Source organism: Typopeltis vanoorti, chromosome 1, assembly GCF_054136105.1.
Source record: "Typopeltis vanoorti isolate ZY-2024b chromosome 1, IOZ_Tvanoo_1.0, whole genome shotgun sequence".
NCBI classification, from domain to species: domain Eukaryota; kingdom Metazoa; phylum Arthropoda; class Arachnida; order Uropygi; family Thelyphonidae; genus Typopeltis; species Typopeltis vanoorti.
The window spans coordinates 114293007-114313727 of record NC_143549.1 but is presented as its reverse complement, the minus strand read 5'-3'; the positions used below and the strand labels follow the sequence as shown (position 1 = coordinate 114313727).

At 35.3% G+C, this 20721-nt stretch overlaps 1 protein-coding gene across 1 annotated transcript in view; it reads right to left on the bottom strand.

Annotated features, from left to right (window-relative positions):
• LOC150110328 (TOG array regulator of axonemal microtubules protein 1-like) overlaps positions 1-20721 on the bottom strand; it is a 323432-nt gene that overhangs the window by 235092 nt on the left and 67619 nt on the right. Inside the window, exon 4 of the mRNA XM_090392920.1 lies at positions 3859-3914. Coding sequence (XP_090249046.1) covers positions 3859-3914 — 56 coding nt within the window. The remainder of the gene's footprint in view (positions 1-3858; positions 3915-20721) is intronic.

The window sequence follows — 20721 nt, the reverse complement described above, 5'->3', positions numbered from 1 at the left end:
TCCAAAAACTAGGTTTTCTCTTTTGCTCAAGACACTACTTCACTTCTAAACAGCTGTTAACACTATACAAGTTACAAATCTGCCCAGCTCTCAAATACTGCTCTCATATCTGGAGTGGGGCTCCAAAAATCTCCCTCAAAATGCTTGACTCAATACAGAGGAGAGCAATTAGACTAATAAATGATCCATCCCTCACCAACTCGCTCCCCCCACTTTCACATAGACGCTTGGTCTCTGCAATCTGTATATTCTATAAATACTTTCACGGGAAAGGTTCATCTGAAACAGCATCAATAATTCCCCCACCCTGTACCAAGCCCATTGGAACACGTAAAGCTGCCACCCAACATCCTTTTACAGGACACCTCGAAACCAACAAAACAAGTTTCTTCTCCTCCTCATTCATCCCTGCTACTGCACTACTGTGGAACAGTCTCCCCCCCCCCCCCCCGACGTATTTCCCAAGGAATACAATATAAAGGCATTCAAATCAAATGTAAACAAGTTTCCTTTCACAACCCATCACCCATATACGGTACGAATGTACTATAGGTTAACCAGCCAACCTCCTGTATATGGGCCCAACATAAAGTCTCATTGGCCCCCATTCTGATATTTGCCCACATCACTCTACTTGAGACTGCCTGCCATTCAAGAAGATTAGCCTCGTATTTTGTGTTGAATACTATGGCTACTCCTCCTTTTCCTTGATTGTTATTTGATAAATTTTTTGCACAGAACATGATTTTATTTTATCCTTGATTTTTACAAAAGTAGAAATAATATCAGCAGTCTGACAATGCTTAAGGAACACAAGTATATTATGTAAACTAGCCTTTCTTCAAATGCAGCTTTATCAAATCTTCTAATAGTTTCCAATATTCCTCACTATAGAGATTATAGTAATTAAACACTTTAAGAGAACATGTGTATTAGACATATTTCTAGATACTTATACAGTACACATGTGTAGAAAAAATAAAGAATTTCATTAAAAAATTTATTTTGAATGTAGTTGCTGGTCTTTCTCCATGATGATGTCCATTTTACATTGGATGAAATATATTGGAGTTTTTTTATAATCAAATTCTATATTTTGTCTATATGCATAAGCCATGTCTAGAAAATATATTCCCTTAAAACATTTAATAATTGTCTACCTTTTCTTGACACTCTAGTTACCTGCCTATCCAATGGATCCTTATCTTTCTCTGTCTACAAGAAACATAACCACACAGATAGGTACATCCACCATCTTTCATATCTCCAAAGAGTATGGTGTTAGAAGAGCTACAATCATCTGCTCAAACTATATTAGCTTCACAATGAAATCAACTAAATCCACAATACTTTCTTTGCCAAATACTCACTCTTAATAAAATAAACAAAACTGCATACCCCTCCAAACACAACAGACACAACAATGGAACAAAAATTCCACCAATGTCAATTGTCATCCCTCAGATCTGGAGCATCCTGAAAAACAGCACATATTAAAAAAAAATAATATTCTTATCTCCTTCAAGCCTTGCCAAAATTTACTTATCCTCTCCATCACCTAGATCATCCTGGTTCAGAGGTTGCAGACCATGCCATTGATTTAGATCATCACATTCAGTGCATATTCAAATGCAGATTTAAATCTGAAAGAGTGTTTTTGAAATCTGCTGCATCCCCCTTGGACCTAAATAAATACTGTTGCTTTATACCATCAAAAATCTAGGAGATTATTATTGAGACCATCAACCCAACAATTAAGATCTCAATAGTGAAGTACCTATAAAAGGCAACAATTAAGTCCATCATCACTTAGTATTCAGTATAGTATTTACCTTCTTTCTGTGTGTCTGTATGCACAGTATGTTATCTTTATAATTAAACAAAATTCAGTTAATTATTACCATTAGATATGTTTCTTCTATTAAACCAAATATGAATGATAATCAGCATCTAACTATTCGTACTTCATTAGCCAGTAATTTTAAGATAATATATTTCTGGGGAGGAAGGGGATTAAAATACATTTAATTGGAAAAACAACAATCCTGTCCTACTCCTCAGAAAAAAGACTCCCTCACTAATGAAATCATTCTGCTTACCAACACCAAGATTGAGTTTCTCTTCTTGGATTGACATTTGGCCTCTTCTGGCATAACCACATCATGTCCATAGCCTCTTCCCTCTGAACAGTTTGGTAATTTTTTTTTTTCTAAACATTACTTTTTTTATTTGCTGGACTCCTAACACTTTATAAATCTTGAATCTACCCAACCTTAGAATACTGTTCTTATATTTGGAATGACATACCAAAAAATGATGAGGGTATATCCAAAAGAAAACTATTTGTTTAATAGATAACTGCTCTCTCAAGGACCCTATCCAATCACTTTCCCATAAATTCTCTGTCTCTGCATTGTCTTTTTCTAGATATTCTCATAAATGCTACTCAAACGAACTTGCCACCACCGTTTTTCCACTTTCGTCTAATCACATGCAAACACAGGCAACTGTTGGTTAACATCTATACAAGATTCAGCTCCAAACTCACTGAATCAACCCAACGCCTCTGTCCTTTGGAACAGCCTTTCCCATACCATTTTGCCCAATGAATATAATCCCCACTCTTCAAGAAACATATTAAAAGATATATATATATATATATAAAATAAAATAAAAAATTGTGAATTACGTATGTGTGTGTGAGAGAGAGAGTGTAAGTTTTCTTTATATACTAAGAAAGACAGAGTGCCACTGGGGAGATGCACTATTAAATTGGATGGGAAATGAAGAGTGTATACAAAAAAACTGGCATCATCCTCAAAAGATGTAGACACTATACGAACCTCTAAATAAAGTCAAATTTGCACAACAAGAGCACTGCAGGTGCAATAAATTTTCTCTATAACATGAATAGATCACTACCTGTACAGCTATAACCAATGCAACTGTTGGCTAACTACAAATTAAGCAAAAATAATCTCAATTGAATCAAATTCACATTCCCTATCTTTGATAATAATATTCAAATTACAAGATAAGGCTCATCTTAAACTGGCATTTACCTTTCCTGACACAAACACTTCACATTAACAATTTCCTTGACCTCTAAAAAACTTTGTATCGTTTTCTGTTCAAGGTATATTTTTCATTTGTTTAGTTACAAACTGGGTGCAAATCCCACCACAGCTGCCTAACCTTAGAATACTATTCTCATGTTTAAGGTGATGTGCAAAAGCTTCTCTAAAATTCCAAAATGCTTTTCATTATGGGATACTAAGACAATTAATGTGAAGTCATTAGTCCCTATATACAAGTAGCTTAGTCACGAAGATACTTCACATGCAAACTTTGTTTTCTTACACTTTAATAAAGGATAAACCAAGAATATAATTTCTTGGAATCTTTAATTTAATCACCAAATATTGTTCAATTTAATTCATAAATTATGGTTGCTATCTTACTAAATACAAAAATTTAATATATAGATACATTATCGTATTGGATTATCTCTATGCCATAAAATTCAACACATGGCAACAGTAAACTGACTTTCACTGATAACCACAAACAACTAAAGTTTGCAATTATCATTGATACAATAGTTTTTTTTGGTTTTTTCATAATGTATACAATAAGTTGTGGCTTGTATAAGCAGTTATGCTTGTGCAATGCCTTACATTTATAACACCAGTAGGCAATAGCTCACACAGAAACAAAGTCAGTTCCAATACATACAGTTCAAATTATTATATGCTTATATTATAATTAAAACATGGCACATTAAAAACCATTCACTATTTAAAATGCAATTTCTCAAAATTATGTACAAAAAATATTCAAAAAAATTTCAAATCTTACCGTCTAGGTAACATATCAGATTTTGAAAAAGAAGGTTGCTGTGGTTTTGAAGTAATCTAAAAGCAAAGAAGAAAAAAATTAAATTTTATATTAATTTTCAAGATGGTGTTGTATGAAACATATATAAAACGTACAGGAAAAAAAACAGTTGGTGAAATTAATACTTGGCATGATTTTTTTTTTTTTTTTTGCATTTGAAGCATTAGTTTCAGCTTTACATAAAGCTGAACATCTTTATTAGATGTTCAGCTTTATGTAAAATAAATATGGTTTTACAACAGAAAAAACATTAATCATGAACAATAGTGATTAAATTAAATATAATGAAGCAATGCACATTTGTTGAGTTATTTAGTCAGGGAAACTAGAGCTATTGGGGGGGGGGATGTTTTCCTCCCAACAGTAACCCTACCAGGAGGTAATTTATTTCCTACATGCTCCATTGCATACAATGCATATATTACATATAGCTTCCAAGTACTGATTAACATTTATATTTATATTTTGGTATCAATATTTATATTTATACATCTATATGTATGTATTTCGACCTTTACATCCATATTTATATTTATATATACACATATATTTACACTATATAATTCACACAATATCAGCAATTTTTGTTATATTACAATGACTGGAAGTTGATCTTATTGGCAAAATTAAATAATTCTGAGTAATACTTTTGGATAAGTCTCTGTTTTGACACTGGCCACTCATCTACAGAAGTGATGCATGATGTATTACGGGGCATCCAGATGGAGTCCAATAGCTGACAGTTATAAAGTAAGTGATCAACAGTCTGGTGATGGTGCAGACAACAAATGCATGATGGCGATTCCAGGATATGGAATCTGTGTAGGTGGTGTCTTAATTTTCTATGTCCTGTTATTAGCATAGTTAAACCTGGAGAGAGAGAGATGCTGTGTTTTTTCAGGAGGAGTCTGCTTCCGATACTTTGCCAGAATTCTTTTGTTGTTGATCCATTTTTAGATGATTTCCATTCTTCTACCCACAAGTTTAGGCTTATTTCTTCTGCAAGTGTTGTTTTTATAGATTTTAAGTACTTTTGGTGACTTGTTCCTAAACATTTGTTTATAACCACTTCTTTAGCTAGCTGATCCACTCTCTCATTTTCTGCTACCCCAGTATGTGCCTTCACCCAGCAGAACTTGATTTCCCATTCCTCTAGAGCAGTGGTTGTTAACTGGTGTACCCCCAGAACACTTGTGTTCCTGTTTACAAGTGTTCCATCGGTAAAAGTTGTCACATGACACAGTTCTGAATGTAATTGGCAACTCTGATCCTAACAACTGAAGACTGCTTTTTGAAATTTTAAAATTTCATGGGAGCTGTGTGTAGGAATTTGTACGGACACTGCTCCATCAATGGTAGGCTCTACCCTTGCAAAGATAATAAACCCAAATATTATATCAGCACACTGTTTTTTGAAGAGAGAAGTTTCAAAAACATAGTTTCAAAAACATTACCGGCAATATTAAAACCTGTACTAGACTAAGGTGTGAATATGGTAAATTACATCAAATCAAGAAACCTTTAAAAGCACACCTTTTTTAAAAAAAAATGTGCATATCTAAGGAAGCCAAGTACGAATATTTGCTTTTGCACACTTAAATAAGATGGTTATCCAGAGATAAAGCGCAATTCCAAATTTTAGAACTTAAGAATGAATTATTGGCCTTTTTTCAAAATGAAGGTACAGATACTTTTGTAAAAATGTCTTCAAATGATATTTGGTGTGTTAAAATGGCATATTTAGTCGATATTTTTAATTACTTAAATAGCATTAATACAAGTATCCAAGGGAAAAATGAAAATATTTTGACATCCACTGACAAATAGTCAGCTTTTCAGAAAAAAAGCATTTCTTTGGTAAAACCACATATCAGAAAAAAATACAGTAGATATGTTTCCTTTGCTCCATAATAAAAATGTCGAGGGAATTATTTCCATTATAACAAAACATTTAACAATATTGGAAGAAAAGATTTCAAGTTACGTTCCTTCCTTAAATACACACAATTATGACAGGATACGAAATCCATTTGGCACAGTTAATACATCGAGTTGTGAATTTTCATTACAAGAAGAAGAACAATTAGTTACCTTGTCAACAGATCGTACTCTAAAAATGAAATTCTCTGAAATAGCTCTTGAAGAATTCTGGATTTTTGTCCAAGATACTACCCAGCTCTCTCCACAAGGATACTGAAAATTTTGTTACAATTTTCAACATCATATTTGTGCGAGCTTGGTTTCTCAATATTATCTGAAATCTGCAAAAGCCGACAAGCTCAAGTATCGCATTAAAATAAGTTCAATTTTTATAAAAGGCAAGTCCATGCATATTTTTAGTGTTAGTTTTATGACCCTAATGCTTTTGGTGCTCCCCAAATTTTTCTTATAATGAAAAGTGCTCCGTGACTTCGAAAAAGTTAAGAACTACTGCTCTAGAGTGAAATTCCAAAGTAGAGTTCTTGTCTGTTCTATTAACATTGTTTGGTTGTTCTGCTTTTTTATGCCATCTATAGCTTCTACTGTCACTATAAATTATTGCTGTCTTTTGATGAGAGGTGTTCAGTTCTAATTCCTGGAGATATGTAAGTGAATGAATTACAGCAAGTTGTTCTGCTTGGTTGTTTAGAGCAGTATTCTTATATAATAGACTGTCTGTAATATGCAATGAAAGAACAACCGACATTTCCTTCAAGTTTTGCTTCCATCAAAGTGTATATATGGAAATCATCACTTTCAGAGTTTTCCTTCTCCTTAACATATGTTTTCTTTGCTGGATGAGGCCACCTACTGTAGTGAAGCAGACATATGTGTGGTTCCCTATGATGTGAATGAATGAATGTGAGAATTACCAAAAAAAACAAACAAAATGGGATAGTCAATACAAAGCATAGAGTTAGAGGTGGTTAGTGTGGTTATGTAAAGTTAGAGTTAGTTGTCCATGTGGTTAGCCGAGTGGCTATGTGCTTCACAACCAAGTGCCTGGGAAAGGAGTGTCCTAAGTTCGATTTCCGTTGCTGAAGTGAGGAACTTTGGATCTTTCTCAGACATAGCCAAGTTAGCCAGTCTTGACATGGACTGCAGGGTTTTTCTCCTCAATTTATCTGGGGTTTTTCATCCTGCAAGCAGGCAAACTGGCCTTGAGAACTCAATGCTCCTACAGACATAGGATACACCAGGAGGCATAGGTCTAACCACCTTATCCTTGTGTATGGTTGCGGTTAAATGAATAGAAATCCTTTGACTGGCAAGGTAAAAGAGGGAAGAAGAGTTAGTTGTGGGCCCAACAGGTGGAGTTTATACATATTAATGCCAGAAGCATTAGTATGCATAAACTAATGCGACAAATAATGTGAATAAAACAAAAGAAGCATTAGTAAGAGACACCATTAGTAAGAGGCACCAGCCAATTATAAAACAGTAGTTTTATAATTGGCTGGTGCAACTTTGACAAAAAGTTACAGGCATAGAAAGATTTGCTTGACAGCAGATAATGTAGATAAAAAAATGAAATATGATAGATATAGTATTTTCAGGGAGAACAGAGAGAACTGGAAGTAGGATTGGTACTGCTGATAGCAGATGAGTTGCAGTCAAAAATGAGTTCAATCACCATGAGACAGTGATGTGTGGAAGGCAGCGTAATCTGAGACAATCTGGTGCAACAGAGAATCAAATTAGATAAAATATAAACTTCATTGCTACAGGCCAGAGAATGCAAAGCTCTGCTAACTAATGCATTGTAGGTGACAAGCATCAGCAAATTAACAAAATAAAGTAATTATTATGGAAGGATTCAACTACAGGAGCTTAGATAGAAAGGAGGAAAGATCTCAGGGAAGGAAGAAATGAAATTTATTCATCAACTATGAGATAATTACCTGAAACAGCATGTGAAGGAGGGAACGTCGATTTTGTGAAAATGCTGGATCTGATTACAGGATCAGATCCAGCATTTTCATGAAATCAACATTCCCTCCTTCACATGCTGACAAACAAAGAAAAGGGAGTTCATTATTCCTCTTTATAAAGCCTTGATATGACCACATCTGTTTTATTGGTCACCCAGGTTCCCTGAGGATAAGGAAGTTGTGGAGAGGATCCAGAAAAGCATGCCAAAAATGGTGAGTACTCTGTGGAATGCTCCTTATGAGGAAAGATTCAAGGTTTGTGGGGTTGGTTGATAGGCAAAAAAGGGAGAGAGTATATCATGGAAACATTTAAGTTACTTAAAAGATTTTATAGGTTTGATATATAAAGGAAATATTTCAGCACTTGGCTAGAAGGTGCAGAACAAGAAGTCATCCCTCGAAGTTGGTTGAGAGTGTGTGGCTAGCAAGGACATAAGGACTAGATTTTTTTTATTGGAAAGTGGTGAATGAATGGAATTGAGTTGATGAGTCAGTTATCAGTGATTTGTCTGTTAATGGTTTCAAGGAAAGGTATGACAGATACTCTGTTGATAGTTTGGATCTCCCACGAAGAGTCTTAGGACTCCATGAAGGGACCTGTGCAGTAATAATTATAATAATAAAATGCATGTGTTCTGGCTGGTTCACTTACTTTGCAAAATGAAAAATCCCCTCACCTGTGTATGAGACCAACTAACTCAGATTGTCAAATGAACTATGCAGGCTCTAAAATCAGGTAGGAGTTATGTGGATTACTAGTGCCATAAGTAATTTAGTTTGGAATTATGGCCAAAACAACTGAAGTTAGGACCAGTGTATTACATGTGTTAATAACCTTTAATTAGTTACATGGGGTTTATTTGACCCCAGCCATCATTCAAGTTCGATTTCTGACAAAACTAATGACGAATTTTTTTGTGATTTTGAGTAGCTGAGTTTCTTGCTGCTAACATTAATAATTAATGTTACTAGAAGTTAACATTAATTATTAATGGAATTAATGGAAGACAAAAGAGCCAGGTTGACAGGAAAAAGATCCAGAGGAAGACCAAGACATAGGTGGATTGATACAGCAAAAAGTGTCTTAAAGAAATATAAGATCTGATAATGTTGGAGTCTTGACAGGTAACAGATTGATTTGAAGGAAATTGTAGATAGAAAGTTAGTAATGATGTAAGTTTTTCATGTTGTACTATCATATCCTGTATGCCCTTGAAGGTACATGTCAGGAATTTGATGATAATGATAATTAATATAAAAATAAAGCAACATTAACAATCTGTTTATTTCATTTTACTTACTATATCAACCTTGTCAATAAATGAAAATAAATAAAATTATTTCATGAGAAATATTGAGAAATTAAAGAAATATCATAACTTTAATTTTGGGGTCAAATAGGCCCTAAGCGACTAATTATGTAACAAAAAAAAGTGTAACTAATTAAGTTAAGGAAAAAGGCAAACAGCAAGCTCATGAGCAGTTCAAGGTACAGTTAAGAAGGGAAGCCAAAATCAAGTTATGAGAAGAAATTAATTGAGAAGGACAAAGGAAATGTCAAAGAGTTGTTTTGCTATGTGATAAATAAAAGGAAACATAACTATGGAATAATAACCTTAACGAGTACTGATGGTAAAGAGGCGACAGAAGCAGACAAACTAGCTGAGTCTGTCTGAAATGCTGCTTCTTCCATCCTCTAAACCAGGGCTGTCCAACCTTAGGTAATCCAAGGGCTGCATTACAAAAAAAAAAAATAAATAAATAAGATTTATCTGAGGGCTACATCCAGAATAATAAATACAGTATATATATTAAATTACTTGGAGAGTCCTACCATATTCTCTTAAAATGCAAACCAATATCCTATCCAATTCCACAGCTGTATTTGCATTCGTATTCTGCAATATCCTGAGTACCTCCAACATAAACCTCTGTTCTCACATCAATCCCCCATCACCTCTGCCATAACAATAACTTCACTTGGATGATATACCCTTGCAAAATGATTATTTAGCAGCTCAACAATTTCATCTGCTTCAATTACCTCTCTAGCACTTGCATTCATTAAAGTTATTTTTATTTTTTTTTTATTATTTGACACCTCCAGGGAGTCCAAAGACTCATCAAGGGAGGGCGCCTGCTCTACAACTCTGTCTCAACCACTCAATCCACCAACTGACTGCAACTACACCATCTACTGCCAACCACCACCACCACTAGTATTTCCACAGACAAACATCCATGCCCATTGCGGGATTCGAACCCACAGCCTTTTAATAGGAGAGCGGATACGCTAACCACTCGGCCATCCAGGCTGGCTAATTATTATTACGCGACACCTCCAGAAAGTCCAAAGATTCATCAAGGGAGGACACCTATTCTACAGCTCTCCATCTCCCCCACTCAATCCACCAACTACAACGAACCGCAACTACACTAACGGTATCTACCACCCACCATCACTGCTAGTATTTTCACAGACAATCACAAACATCCATGCCCACGGCAGGATTCAAACCCGCAGCCTTTTGGCTGGAATATAGATACGCTAACCACTCGGCCAACCAAGCCAGCTCAAGTTATCCTAGCAAACTCTGGGATTTCCTTGCACCTGCTCAGCTAACTTTCATAACCTGATTTTGCCTTCTTTACCATGTAAGGAGGAAGGAGGATATGACTGAGACATATAAGGTAGAGGTTTGTTATCAGGTTGACATGGAAGAGATTTTTCATAGAATGGGAGAAGGGGGGGGGGGGGAGATAGAACAAGCGGCCATCCCTGGGAACTGTATAAGGTGGGTGTGAGCAAAGAAGTGATAAGGTTTTTTACATTTAGTGTGGTCAATAAGTGGAATGCATTGCCTGAATGTGTTGTAAATGTAGACACATTGAATCAGTTTAAGGCACAGATGGATGAGCTTTTTGTGTGATAGTATGTACCTCCCACAATGGGTCTCTGACTCAATGGAGGTCAGATGTTAATAATAAATAATTTTTTATTATCACATTAATTTATTTATGAGGTCTCCAATATGATCAAATATTAGATTTCAGTCTTTTAAGAAATAAAATACACCTAGACCTTGGATCTTCCTCTAAGTCTTTATCTTGAATATCCAAGTATTATATGCCTTTTATGCAAACCTTTTCTATCCCATTCTCTTTATGTGACCATACCATCTTAGATTAGCTCTGCTGATATATTCTTAAATAATAATGGTGTCAAGTTGTTTTCTAATATCTTCATTTTCCATATGATTCTGCAAATTAATGCCATCTGTTCAATCCTCTAAGTTTTCTCAAACCTCTCATATTTGTGGATTCCAACTTTCTCTCAAAGGTTTAATTTCTAATCCAACTTTCTGATCCATAAGTAAAAATTAGTTTAACATCACCTTGTTTACTGCTAATTTAGTGTTCTGTACATAAATTCCATATAAATTTATTCAAGTGAGTACTTATTAGGAGCCTCCGTAGGTCAGTCAGTACAGACGAAGCCCTTTGCTCAGAAAGACCTGGGTTCGATTCCCATCCATGACATGAAGAATCTTTATCTGGTCTTCTTTCAATGAAGAGTGAGTTACCCGGTCTGACTCACCTTTCGTATAGATAAGAGGTTTTTTCACCAGGAAACTCAGTTTTTCACCCCCCAGAAGGAAAACCGGCTCCATGAACACATGCATCTAGACATAGAACGCTCTGGAAAGCATAGGGCCAACCACCTTGTGTTCATGGGGCTGGTTTACCTGTTGTTGGAAGGTCATGTGCACTTACGTGCCTATTAGAACCACTGATGGATGGATGGATGGAGTACTTATTATACTCAGCTTTCCTTATTTTGTTATCTATATCCAAATTAAATTTCCTAATTTAATTTGGATATAGATTAAATTGCCCTAAATAGCTGAAATGTTTTACTTGTGTTGCAAGTTCTTCACTGAGGAATGCTGCTGTTGTCCATATTACTAACTATTTTCAAAATTTGTCTTTTTGTTTCTAATAAAAGACCATATCTATTTAAGAATATAGTATCATTAGTTTAATTAACTGAATTTAACATCTGAATGAAATATTAACTTGAATGCTACTTTCCTTCATAACATGACCTAAACAGATGATGAAGAGAATCAAGAGAGTGTGCACTTTTGTCTTATACCTGATTTTACTTCAAAACATTTTTCTGTATATCCATCAAAACTGGCCTAACTTATTGCCAATACTGCTCTGTATTCACACAGCCCTGTTCATACACCCTCTGTCCAAAAAGAAACCTAACTTTTCGAAAATAGAAAAAACTAGTGGCACTATCTGTTGTATCTTTTTGTTGTCGAAAGCTGCAACCTTCATTAGTGTTGTGTCAACTGTTTATGACATTTGTTTCATTAGAAGCCGAGTTATAGTGCCAAGAGTGACAGTGTGTTTTGACGAATGGTCGGAAAATAAGTTTCAAACAGAGAGCTATGATTGACTTTTGTGTTAAACTTGGTTCAAGTTTTACCGAAATGCATCAAATGCTTCAAAAAGCATATCATGATGAATGCTTATCCCGTACTCAAGTTTACGAGTGGTTTAAGCGATTTCAAAGTGGTCGTGAGACACTTGAGGACGACAAAAAGCCAAGCCATCCAAAAACTGGATGATTTCATCAAAGAAAACCCAAAACCATCTGTGAGATTGATTGAAGATGAATTGGGGATTTCAAAATCAACAGTGCACAACATTTTGATAGAGAATTTGGGCCTCTGTAAAGTGAATTCGCGATTTCTTCCCAGTTGACTGACGACCAAAAAATGTATCGAATTGAACACTGCAAGGACCTCATTAAAACCTCTTGTAAGAACTCAAACTTAGTTGAAACGATTGTTACTGGTGACGAAACGTGATGTTTTCAGTATGAGCCTGAAACTAAGCAGCAGAGTGCTGAGTAGAGACCACCAGAAGAGGGGCATCCGGAAAAAAAATCGCTTGGAGAAGTCAAAAGTAAAGACAATGCTGATTTGTTTCTATGATTCCAAGGGCATTATCCACAAAGAATTCATTCTGCCTCACGAAATGGTCAATGTTGAGTTTTATTTCGAAGTTTTGAAGCGATTGATAGTGAAAATTAGTTGCGTACGGCATGATGCAAGCAAATGGTCACTTTTGCACGATAATGCACCATCTCATCGTTCAAATATTGTGAGACAGTGCAAAAATCAAGTTTCTGTGTTGGATCACTTGCCATATTCACCTGATTTAGCACCCTGTGACTTCTTTCTCTTTCTCCCCCCTCCGACTTCATTTACCAATGAAAGGAAAGCGACACGACACCATCAAAAACGTTCAAGCGGCAGTAACCACAACCCTCAATAGTATCCCAAAAACTGATATAAAAAACTCATTTAACAAATTAATTGACCGTGCATGCTGTATCAAAGCTGAGGGAGAGTATATTGATTGAAATAAATTATTTGAATAATTATAATTGGCCTGTGTTTTATTTTCTATCAAAAGTTCGGCTTCTTTTTTTGGACAAAGGGTGTATAATAGAATTCTGAAAAGTGTTTTCCTGAGCATCTTATAAGCATTTTCCAAAACTATATAAATACAGATCCTTGTTATTATTATTATTATATTATTAATTAATTATTATTAATATTATTATTAATAATAATAATATTATTATTATCCTAAGACCACATGGAGTTGCACTCATCTAGGAAGTCCCTTTTATCATACACACAGCTCATCATACCGTGCATTAAACACATTCAAATTCTCTGCAGACATCACACTCTCAGGCAGTGCATTCTAATTATTCACAACTCTCCATGCAAAAAAAAATCTGCTTCTTACTCCCCTGCTCACACCCTCCTTTTACAGTCTCCAGAGATGACATCTTGTTCCCCCCCCCCCCCAGATCTTCCACTATTTTATGAAAACTCTTCAAAGTTAATCCTATAACAACCTCTGACTAACTTGTAGGTCTCTATCATATCACCCCTCTCCCTCCAATCTGCCAGACTCTGTAAATTGCATCTTCTCAACCTTTCCTCATATTCAACATTCCAGAGATCAGAAACTACCTTAGTCAGTCAGCTCTGGACCCTTTCCAACATCTCTTCATCCTTTTGAAAACCAGGTGACCAAATCTGTGCACAGTAGTCCATATGTGGCCTAATCAGAGCCTTAAACAATAGAACCCGAATCTTCTTACTTCTAGAAGTCAGCATCCTCCACATCATTGCCAGAATTTGTTGTGTTTTCTTCACAACAAAGTGGTGTGTCCTCTGAATTTTAGATCCTTATCTACCATCACCCCAAGATCTGTTATTTTCTCCACCTCCAACAATATATCCCCACATGAATAAATTCTACATCCCATCTTTGTTTTCCAACTGAAAGTCACACTAGTGACTTTCCTCTTCCAGGATACTGCTCCACCATACACAACTTGTTAATACCTATCAGACATCCAATCTACATTCCAATGCACTAGTCTAATATCCAACCCTATCTGCTCTAGTTTGACTATCAACTAGAGGAGACGTGGTTGATATTAGACTTTGCAGTAAGCTATCAAAAGCCTTTGCAGAGTCTAAGTATACTACTGTGTATCCATATTCCACGTCCAACGCTGCTGTCACTTTATATTTCACAGATTTAAAGTAAAAAGCTGATCCTAACAATACATCCAGCCTGAAAGTAACTTATTCCTCACTAAATCATACCTAGAACACTCTGTAGAGAAATTCCACAGTAATTCTACATTCACTACAAATGCATTTCACATTATACTTTACTAAAAGCTATTTGCCTGGATATTTTCTACCACTGTTCAGCCACTAGTTATTTGATACTGTATTTACTTGAATATAACTCGCACTTTTTTCCTCAAAATTAAAGTTAAAAAACCGTGGTGCAAGATATATGTGGGGATTTTCAGAAACTAAAGCTTCTCAGGAAAAAATTAAATTGATGTCTATAATTAAATTCTATTCGTTATAATTTATAACTGACTGCTCACATTTATAAAATGAATGCATTTAAATTTTAATTATCAACATTACGCGGTCGGCAGCTCACCTTCATCACACAATATATTTGAATCTTTCGTAATAATGCTTATGTAATTAAAACAAATTACATAAAAAAAGCAATAATGAAAAAGTTTCATTATTGCTTGTCCTTTTATCATTTTGGAATCATAAGATCACCATGTTGCCAGCAATGGTTGGTCGATTGATAGAGCCTCTGCTACTAATGGCTCAGTTAAGTAAGTTTGAGCGCGGCTAGTAGTTGGAAGGGAACCAATCGTTTGATGCTGTTGGCACACTTTCCCTCGATGAGTCTTTGGACTCCGTGGAGGTGTCAAATAATAATAATAATAATGTTTTAAAAGTACTGAAAATGGGTATGACTTACTAAGAATCTACTATTTGCTATCGCTACTTCTGGTCTCGTATATGATTGGTGCGTTATTAACAAACGATTTTGCAACTCAACAACAAAGGCAAGAGGCAACTGTTGAGTTAAAAAGCTGTTTCTCTTCAACCGAATTCCAAAATATCTGAAACTGCCATAACAATATTCACTATCTATCTCTTAAAGTTTTAAACTTTTTTTCATGTGCATAAAGAGTATGTGAAATATGCAAAACTTTTTCATTTCTTTTTTCATAAAGTAAAATCAGGGGTGCGATTTATATGCGAGGGTGAGTTATGTTGAGTAAATATGGTATTTTTTCAAAGTAATAACTCCAAACATCCAGTTTTCAAATCACCTTTATCATCTCTGATTTCTTTTAAAGTACCATTTCCTACATTTCTAAGCTTTTTTTTATAACCTCCAGAACATTTTTCCACCTTCAATATTTACCTTGTATATTCTTCCCAATCTTCCCTTAATTATTAACTTTAGACAAAATTTTAGTTTCATGCATTTTTTTCTCTATTCTCTAAAGGCACATGCTGACAGACATGACTTCATATTTTCTGTAATTGCCTGTAATTTCTTTAGTTCAACATGAAGTTCTCTCCTTCCTAAACTTACTGTATATATCCCTGTCAAAATCAATATGTTCTTCATATTTTCACTGGTCTCCAAGATTTATTTCATCATCATCATCATCATCAAATTCCTGCCACGTACCCACAACGAGTGTACACGATGTAATACTATTACATGAAAAAATTATATCATTACTAACTTCCTATTTACAATTTTCCTCCAAATCAGTCTGTTACTTGTCATATCAGATCTTATATTTCTTCGTCTAAGGTACTTTGTACCGTATCAATCCACCTATATCTTGGTCTTCCTCTGGGTCGTTTTGCTGCCAACCTGGCAGAGAACACTTGTTTTGCTAATCTTTCCTCGCCCATTCTGTTTAGGTGACCATACCACCTGAGATTAGCTCTGCTAACGCATTCCTGGATTTTGACAATGTCAAGTTCTTTCCTAATATCCTCATTTTTAATATGATATTGCCATTGATGCCATCTGTTCACGCCTATAATCTTTCTCAGGACTCTCATATCTGCGGTCTCTAGTCTTTGGTCAAGTGTTTTGCTTCTGACCCAGCTCTCATATCCATAAGTCAAAACTGGTTTCAACACTGTCTTGTATACAGCTAATTTATGTTCCGACTAATTTCTCTTTTATTTCATATGAATTTATTCAATTGACTTCCTACCATACCAGCTTTGTTGATTCTGTTGTCAATTTCCATATTTAATTTACCAGCTTCACTAAAAATCGTGCCCAAGTAGCTGAAATGTTTTACTTGTTCCACAGATTCTCCATTCACAAGGCAGTTGATATTTTCAACAATTCTGCCTATTTTCATTGTCTTTGTCTTTTTATTGCTGACCCTCATACCATATCTGTTACAACAGTTATTCAATTTAGTCATGAAATCTTGCAAACTTGTAGCGGATTTATTTAGAAGTATAACATCGTCTGCATAAAGCAAAGAGCTGACATTAACATCTCCAATTCTGATATCATGTTTAATACCACTTTCCTTCATAATGTGATCGATATAGATAATGAATAACAGAGGGGATAATGTACATCCTTGTCTCACACCAGATTTAACATTAAACCATCTTCCTGTACTTCCTTCAATTCTAACTGCTGACTTACAACTCAAATAAAGACTCAGTATTACTTGATATAATTTTCCATTGACACCATATAACTGTAGCATATTGAATAGCTTCTTTCTTGGCACCTTGTCATATGCCTTTTCCAGATCAACAAAACTTAAATACAGATCTTTGTTATATTCCCATGCTTTCTCGACTATTTGTCGTAAAGTGAAGATCTGATCCTGACAGCCTCTGTTTGGCCTGAATCCAGCTTGTTCTTCACCAAGCTTTTCTTCCACAATTCTTCTCAACCGTTTCTCAAGTATACTTGCATAGATTTTGCCAGGAACACTCAGTAGGGAAATACCTCTGTAATTCTCACATTCAGTTTTATTTCCCTTTTTATGTATGGGTACTATGAGAGCTCTACTCCAATCATCGGGAATTCGACCCTCTGTCCAGGCTTTCTGAACTATGCAGTGCAGCCACTGTAAGACACTCTTATACCACCATACTTCAGCATTTCTGGTTGAATATCATCTACTCCTGCTGCCTTTCCACATTTCAAGCCTTTGATGGCTTTTTCTACTTCAAGTATGGATATGTATTCCTGACTGCATGCCTGGTCAGTGTTTTTACCACTGTACTGTCATCACTGCTTGTTTCATTTAGCAGTTTTTCAAAGTAATTAATTCAAGGATATCTTTTTCTCCAGTTTTCATGTCACCTTTATCATCCCTAACTCCTTTTACAGCACTCTTTCCTCCATTCCTAAGCTTCTTCAACATCCTCCAGAATATTTTGCCACCTTCTTAATATTTATTTTCTATATTCTTGCCAAAGTCCTCCCATGACTTTTATTTAGCTAGTTTTACACAGTGTTTAGCATTCTTGCATTTGTCTCTATATTTTCTAAGAGCAAAAGCTGACTTATTTGACAGGAACTTTTGATATGCTTTCTTATTTTCCTTCACTGCCTCTTTAACTTCCTGTGTCCACCAGGGAGTTCTGATTTTTTTATCGTTGCAGGCAACCTCACCACATGCCTCTCTGGTAGAATCAATCAATGTTTTCTTCAGAGTTTGCCACTGAATCTCCAAGGTTTGATTCCTGTTCTCAAACTCTTTCATTTTTTTTCAATAATCTTTGTGTATTTTAGTCTACAGTTCATATCTGAGAGCTGCTCAACTTTTATTCGCTTTAAAACTTTCTTACATGTTATTCTTTTCAATATTAAATTCAGTTTTATCCTGCTCAAGACTAAATAGTGATCACTTCCAATTTCAAATCCTCTGTACACTCTGGTGTCCTGCACCAGGGAGAAAACATCACCATCAACAATAACATAGTCAATGAGACTTTTCTTATTCCTAGCCTCTTCTCTCCATGTGAATTTGTGCACATTTTTATGGAACATGGTGTTAGTAATAACCAGTCCATGTCCTGAGCAGAAATCGAACAGATATTTGCCATTATTATTAGCTTTCCTCTTTTCTCCAAATTTTCCCAAAATATTTTTGTATGCCTCACAATCATTTCCTACTCTGCTATTTAGATCCCCAACAAGGACCAACTTTTCCTTTTTCATTGTGTCAGTCACTTTCTCTAAAGCTTCAAAAAATTCCTCCATTTCTACCTTAGTAGAACCTTCTGTGGGACCATAGGCACCAATAAGTCTCATTGTCCAGTTCTCCATTCTCATATTTGCCCACATTACTCTACTTGAGACTGACTGCCATTCAAGAAGATTAGCCTCGTATTTTGTGTTGAATACTATGGCTACTCCTTCTTTTCCTTGATTGTCATTGCCTGAATATAACATTTTGTATTTATTGCTCAGAAAGATCTCACCAGTTTTGGTCTTTTTTGTTTCAGTCACCCTGATTATGTCGATCTGGTACTTATCTAATTCCTCAGCTAGCTCCATTTCTTTGCCATTCAGGCTTCTTATGTTGATAGTACCAATCTTTAACTCTGGTGATGTTGAGTTGGGGTTTGTTTTCAAATTTGTTCCAGTAGCTGACTTTTCGCTGTTCGCCCTGGCAAAAACAACGGGGGCCTTGTTTAACCGTGCGACGCCCCAGCCGGCATGAAATTTTGTCATGTTGTACCATCATTTTTTATTTTGATTTAACCAATAAGAATACAATTTAGTCAGCTAAATTCCAAATTGCTAGACCATCCTCATTCGTTCAGTATCCAAGTAGATACCCAACAGGGTGCACCACGAGAAGGTGAGGATTGGACATTAGGTCAGAAGCCCTGGTCGGTTCTCCGCATTCCTTTAAAGGCTATGTGGATCTTTTCCATGTGATAGCCATTTCTACCCTGCTCAAAACTAAAGGGTAATCACTTCCCATTCAAAATACTGTACATTCTTCTACAATAACAACTATGAAGATATCACTATCATCAACAAAGTCAAGTTCAATTGTGTTTGTGTTTTTCTTCATGTGAATTTATGCACATCTTTATGATGGATCATGGTGTTGGTAATAACTAGTATATGTTATATATTCAGACAATAATGATCAGAGAGATAGGAGTAGCCATGGTATTCAACACCAAACATGAAGATAAATTTCTTGAGTGGCAAACAATTTCAAGTAGAGTCATATGGGCAAAACATCAAAGTTGGGAATTGGATGACAAGACTTATTTGAAGGAATATAACGAATAAGTACAGGAATTTTTCAAAGCATTAGAGAAGGCAGATGGCACCAAAGAATGGCTATATAAACAACAAAGTAGAAGAATACCAAACATATAGAAATGTTCTGGGAAAATTTTAAAAAAAGAATAAATACAACGGTATAAATAACTGCTGGATTTCTGTTCAGAACATGGACTAATTATTACTATAATCCGACCACAGATACGAGAGCTGTCATTGGCTTGGTGCCAAGAAGAATCAATTCATGTTAAAGGGGAGAAAGAAATAAGGCAATGTACGAATTGGTCACCAACACGCGAAATCACATACTTTATACGTACAATTTTCCGACTGTTATAAAAGCAAAATAGTTACCACTTTAAAAGCTACAATGATCATAAAAGAGAAGTTAATTTTCCGACGTGTAATAATAAACACTCATCCCACAATACGGATTGATTACCCCTATTATTGGAATGGATTCTCTTTCTTTTGACATGCGCAGAAGTGTCGAAGGGTCTCGTATCTGTGGGCGTACTATAATACCATGTTTACAAAACAACCTAAGATGCACACATATTCACATGGAGAGAAGACACAAAAAATAAGAAAAGTCTCATTTGCTTTGATCATAGTGACAACTTCATAGTGGTTCAGATCATTAAAGTATACAGGTGATTTGAAAAAGGAAGTGAGCACCGTTTAATTTTGAACAGAATAAAAATGAATTTCTAACTGAAAAGGTATGTACAAAAGTTTTAAAAAGGCTGAAATACACACATGTTATTGGAGAAAAAATAAAAGCATTTCAAAACGAGAACCAAACACTGATGAGGACCAAAACTCTGATCAAAACATTTGACTGATTCAGCTAAGGAAAACATATGGTGAAGTAATTTGGAAAGATAGAAAAAACAGAAATGCATGATGGATTCAGGAAATTAAAGAGCCAATCCTGCCAAAGAAGGATATTGAAAGTTCTAAAGAAGTCAGCATGTGCTAGGAAAATATACAAAAGTAAAGCAATATGTAAAAGTAGCAAAAACCAAAATTCATGACACAGATATAAGACTGCATCAACAGAAATGCAAGGGTATCATCCAAGTAACATAGAGGAAGTTCAAAAAAACTAACACTAGAAGACCAAAGTGTCCCTGAAATAGTGATGTGGAAATCTTAGATTCAGTGT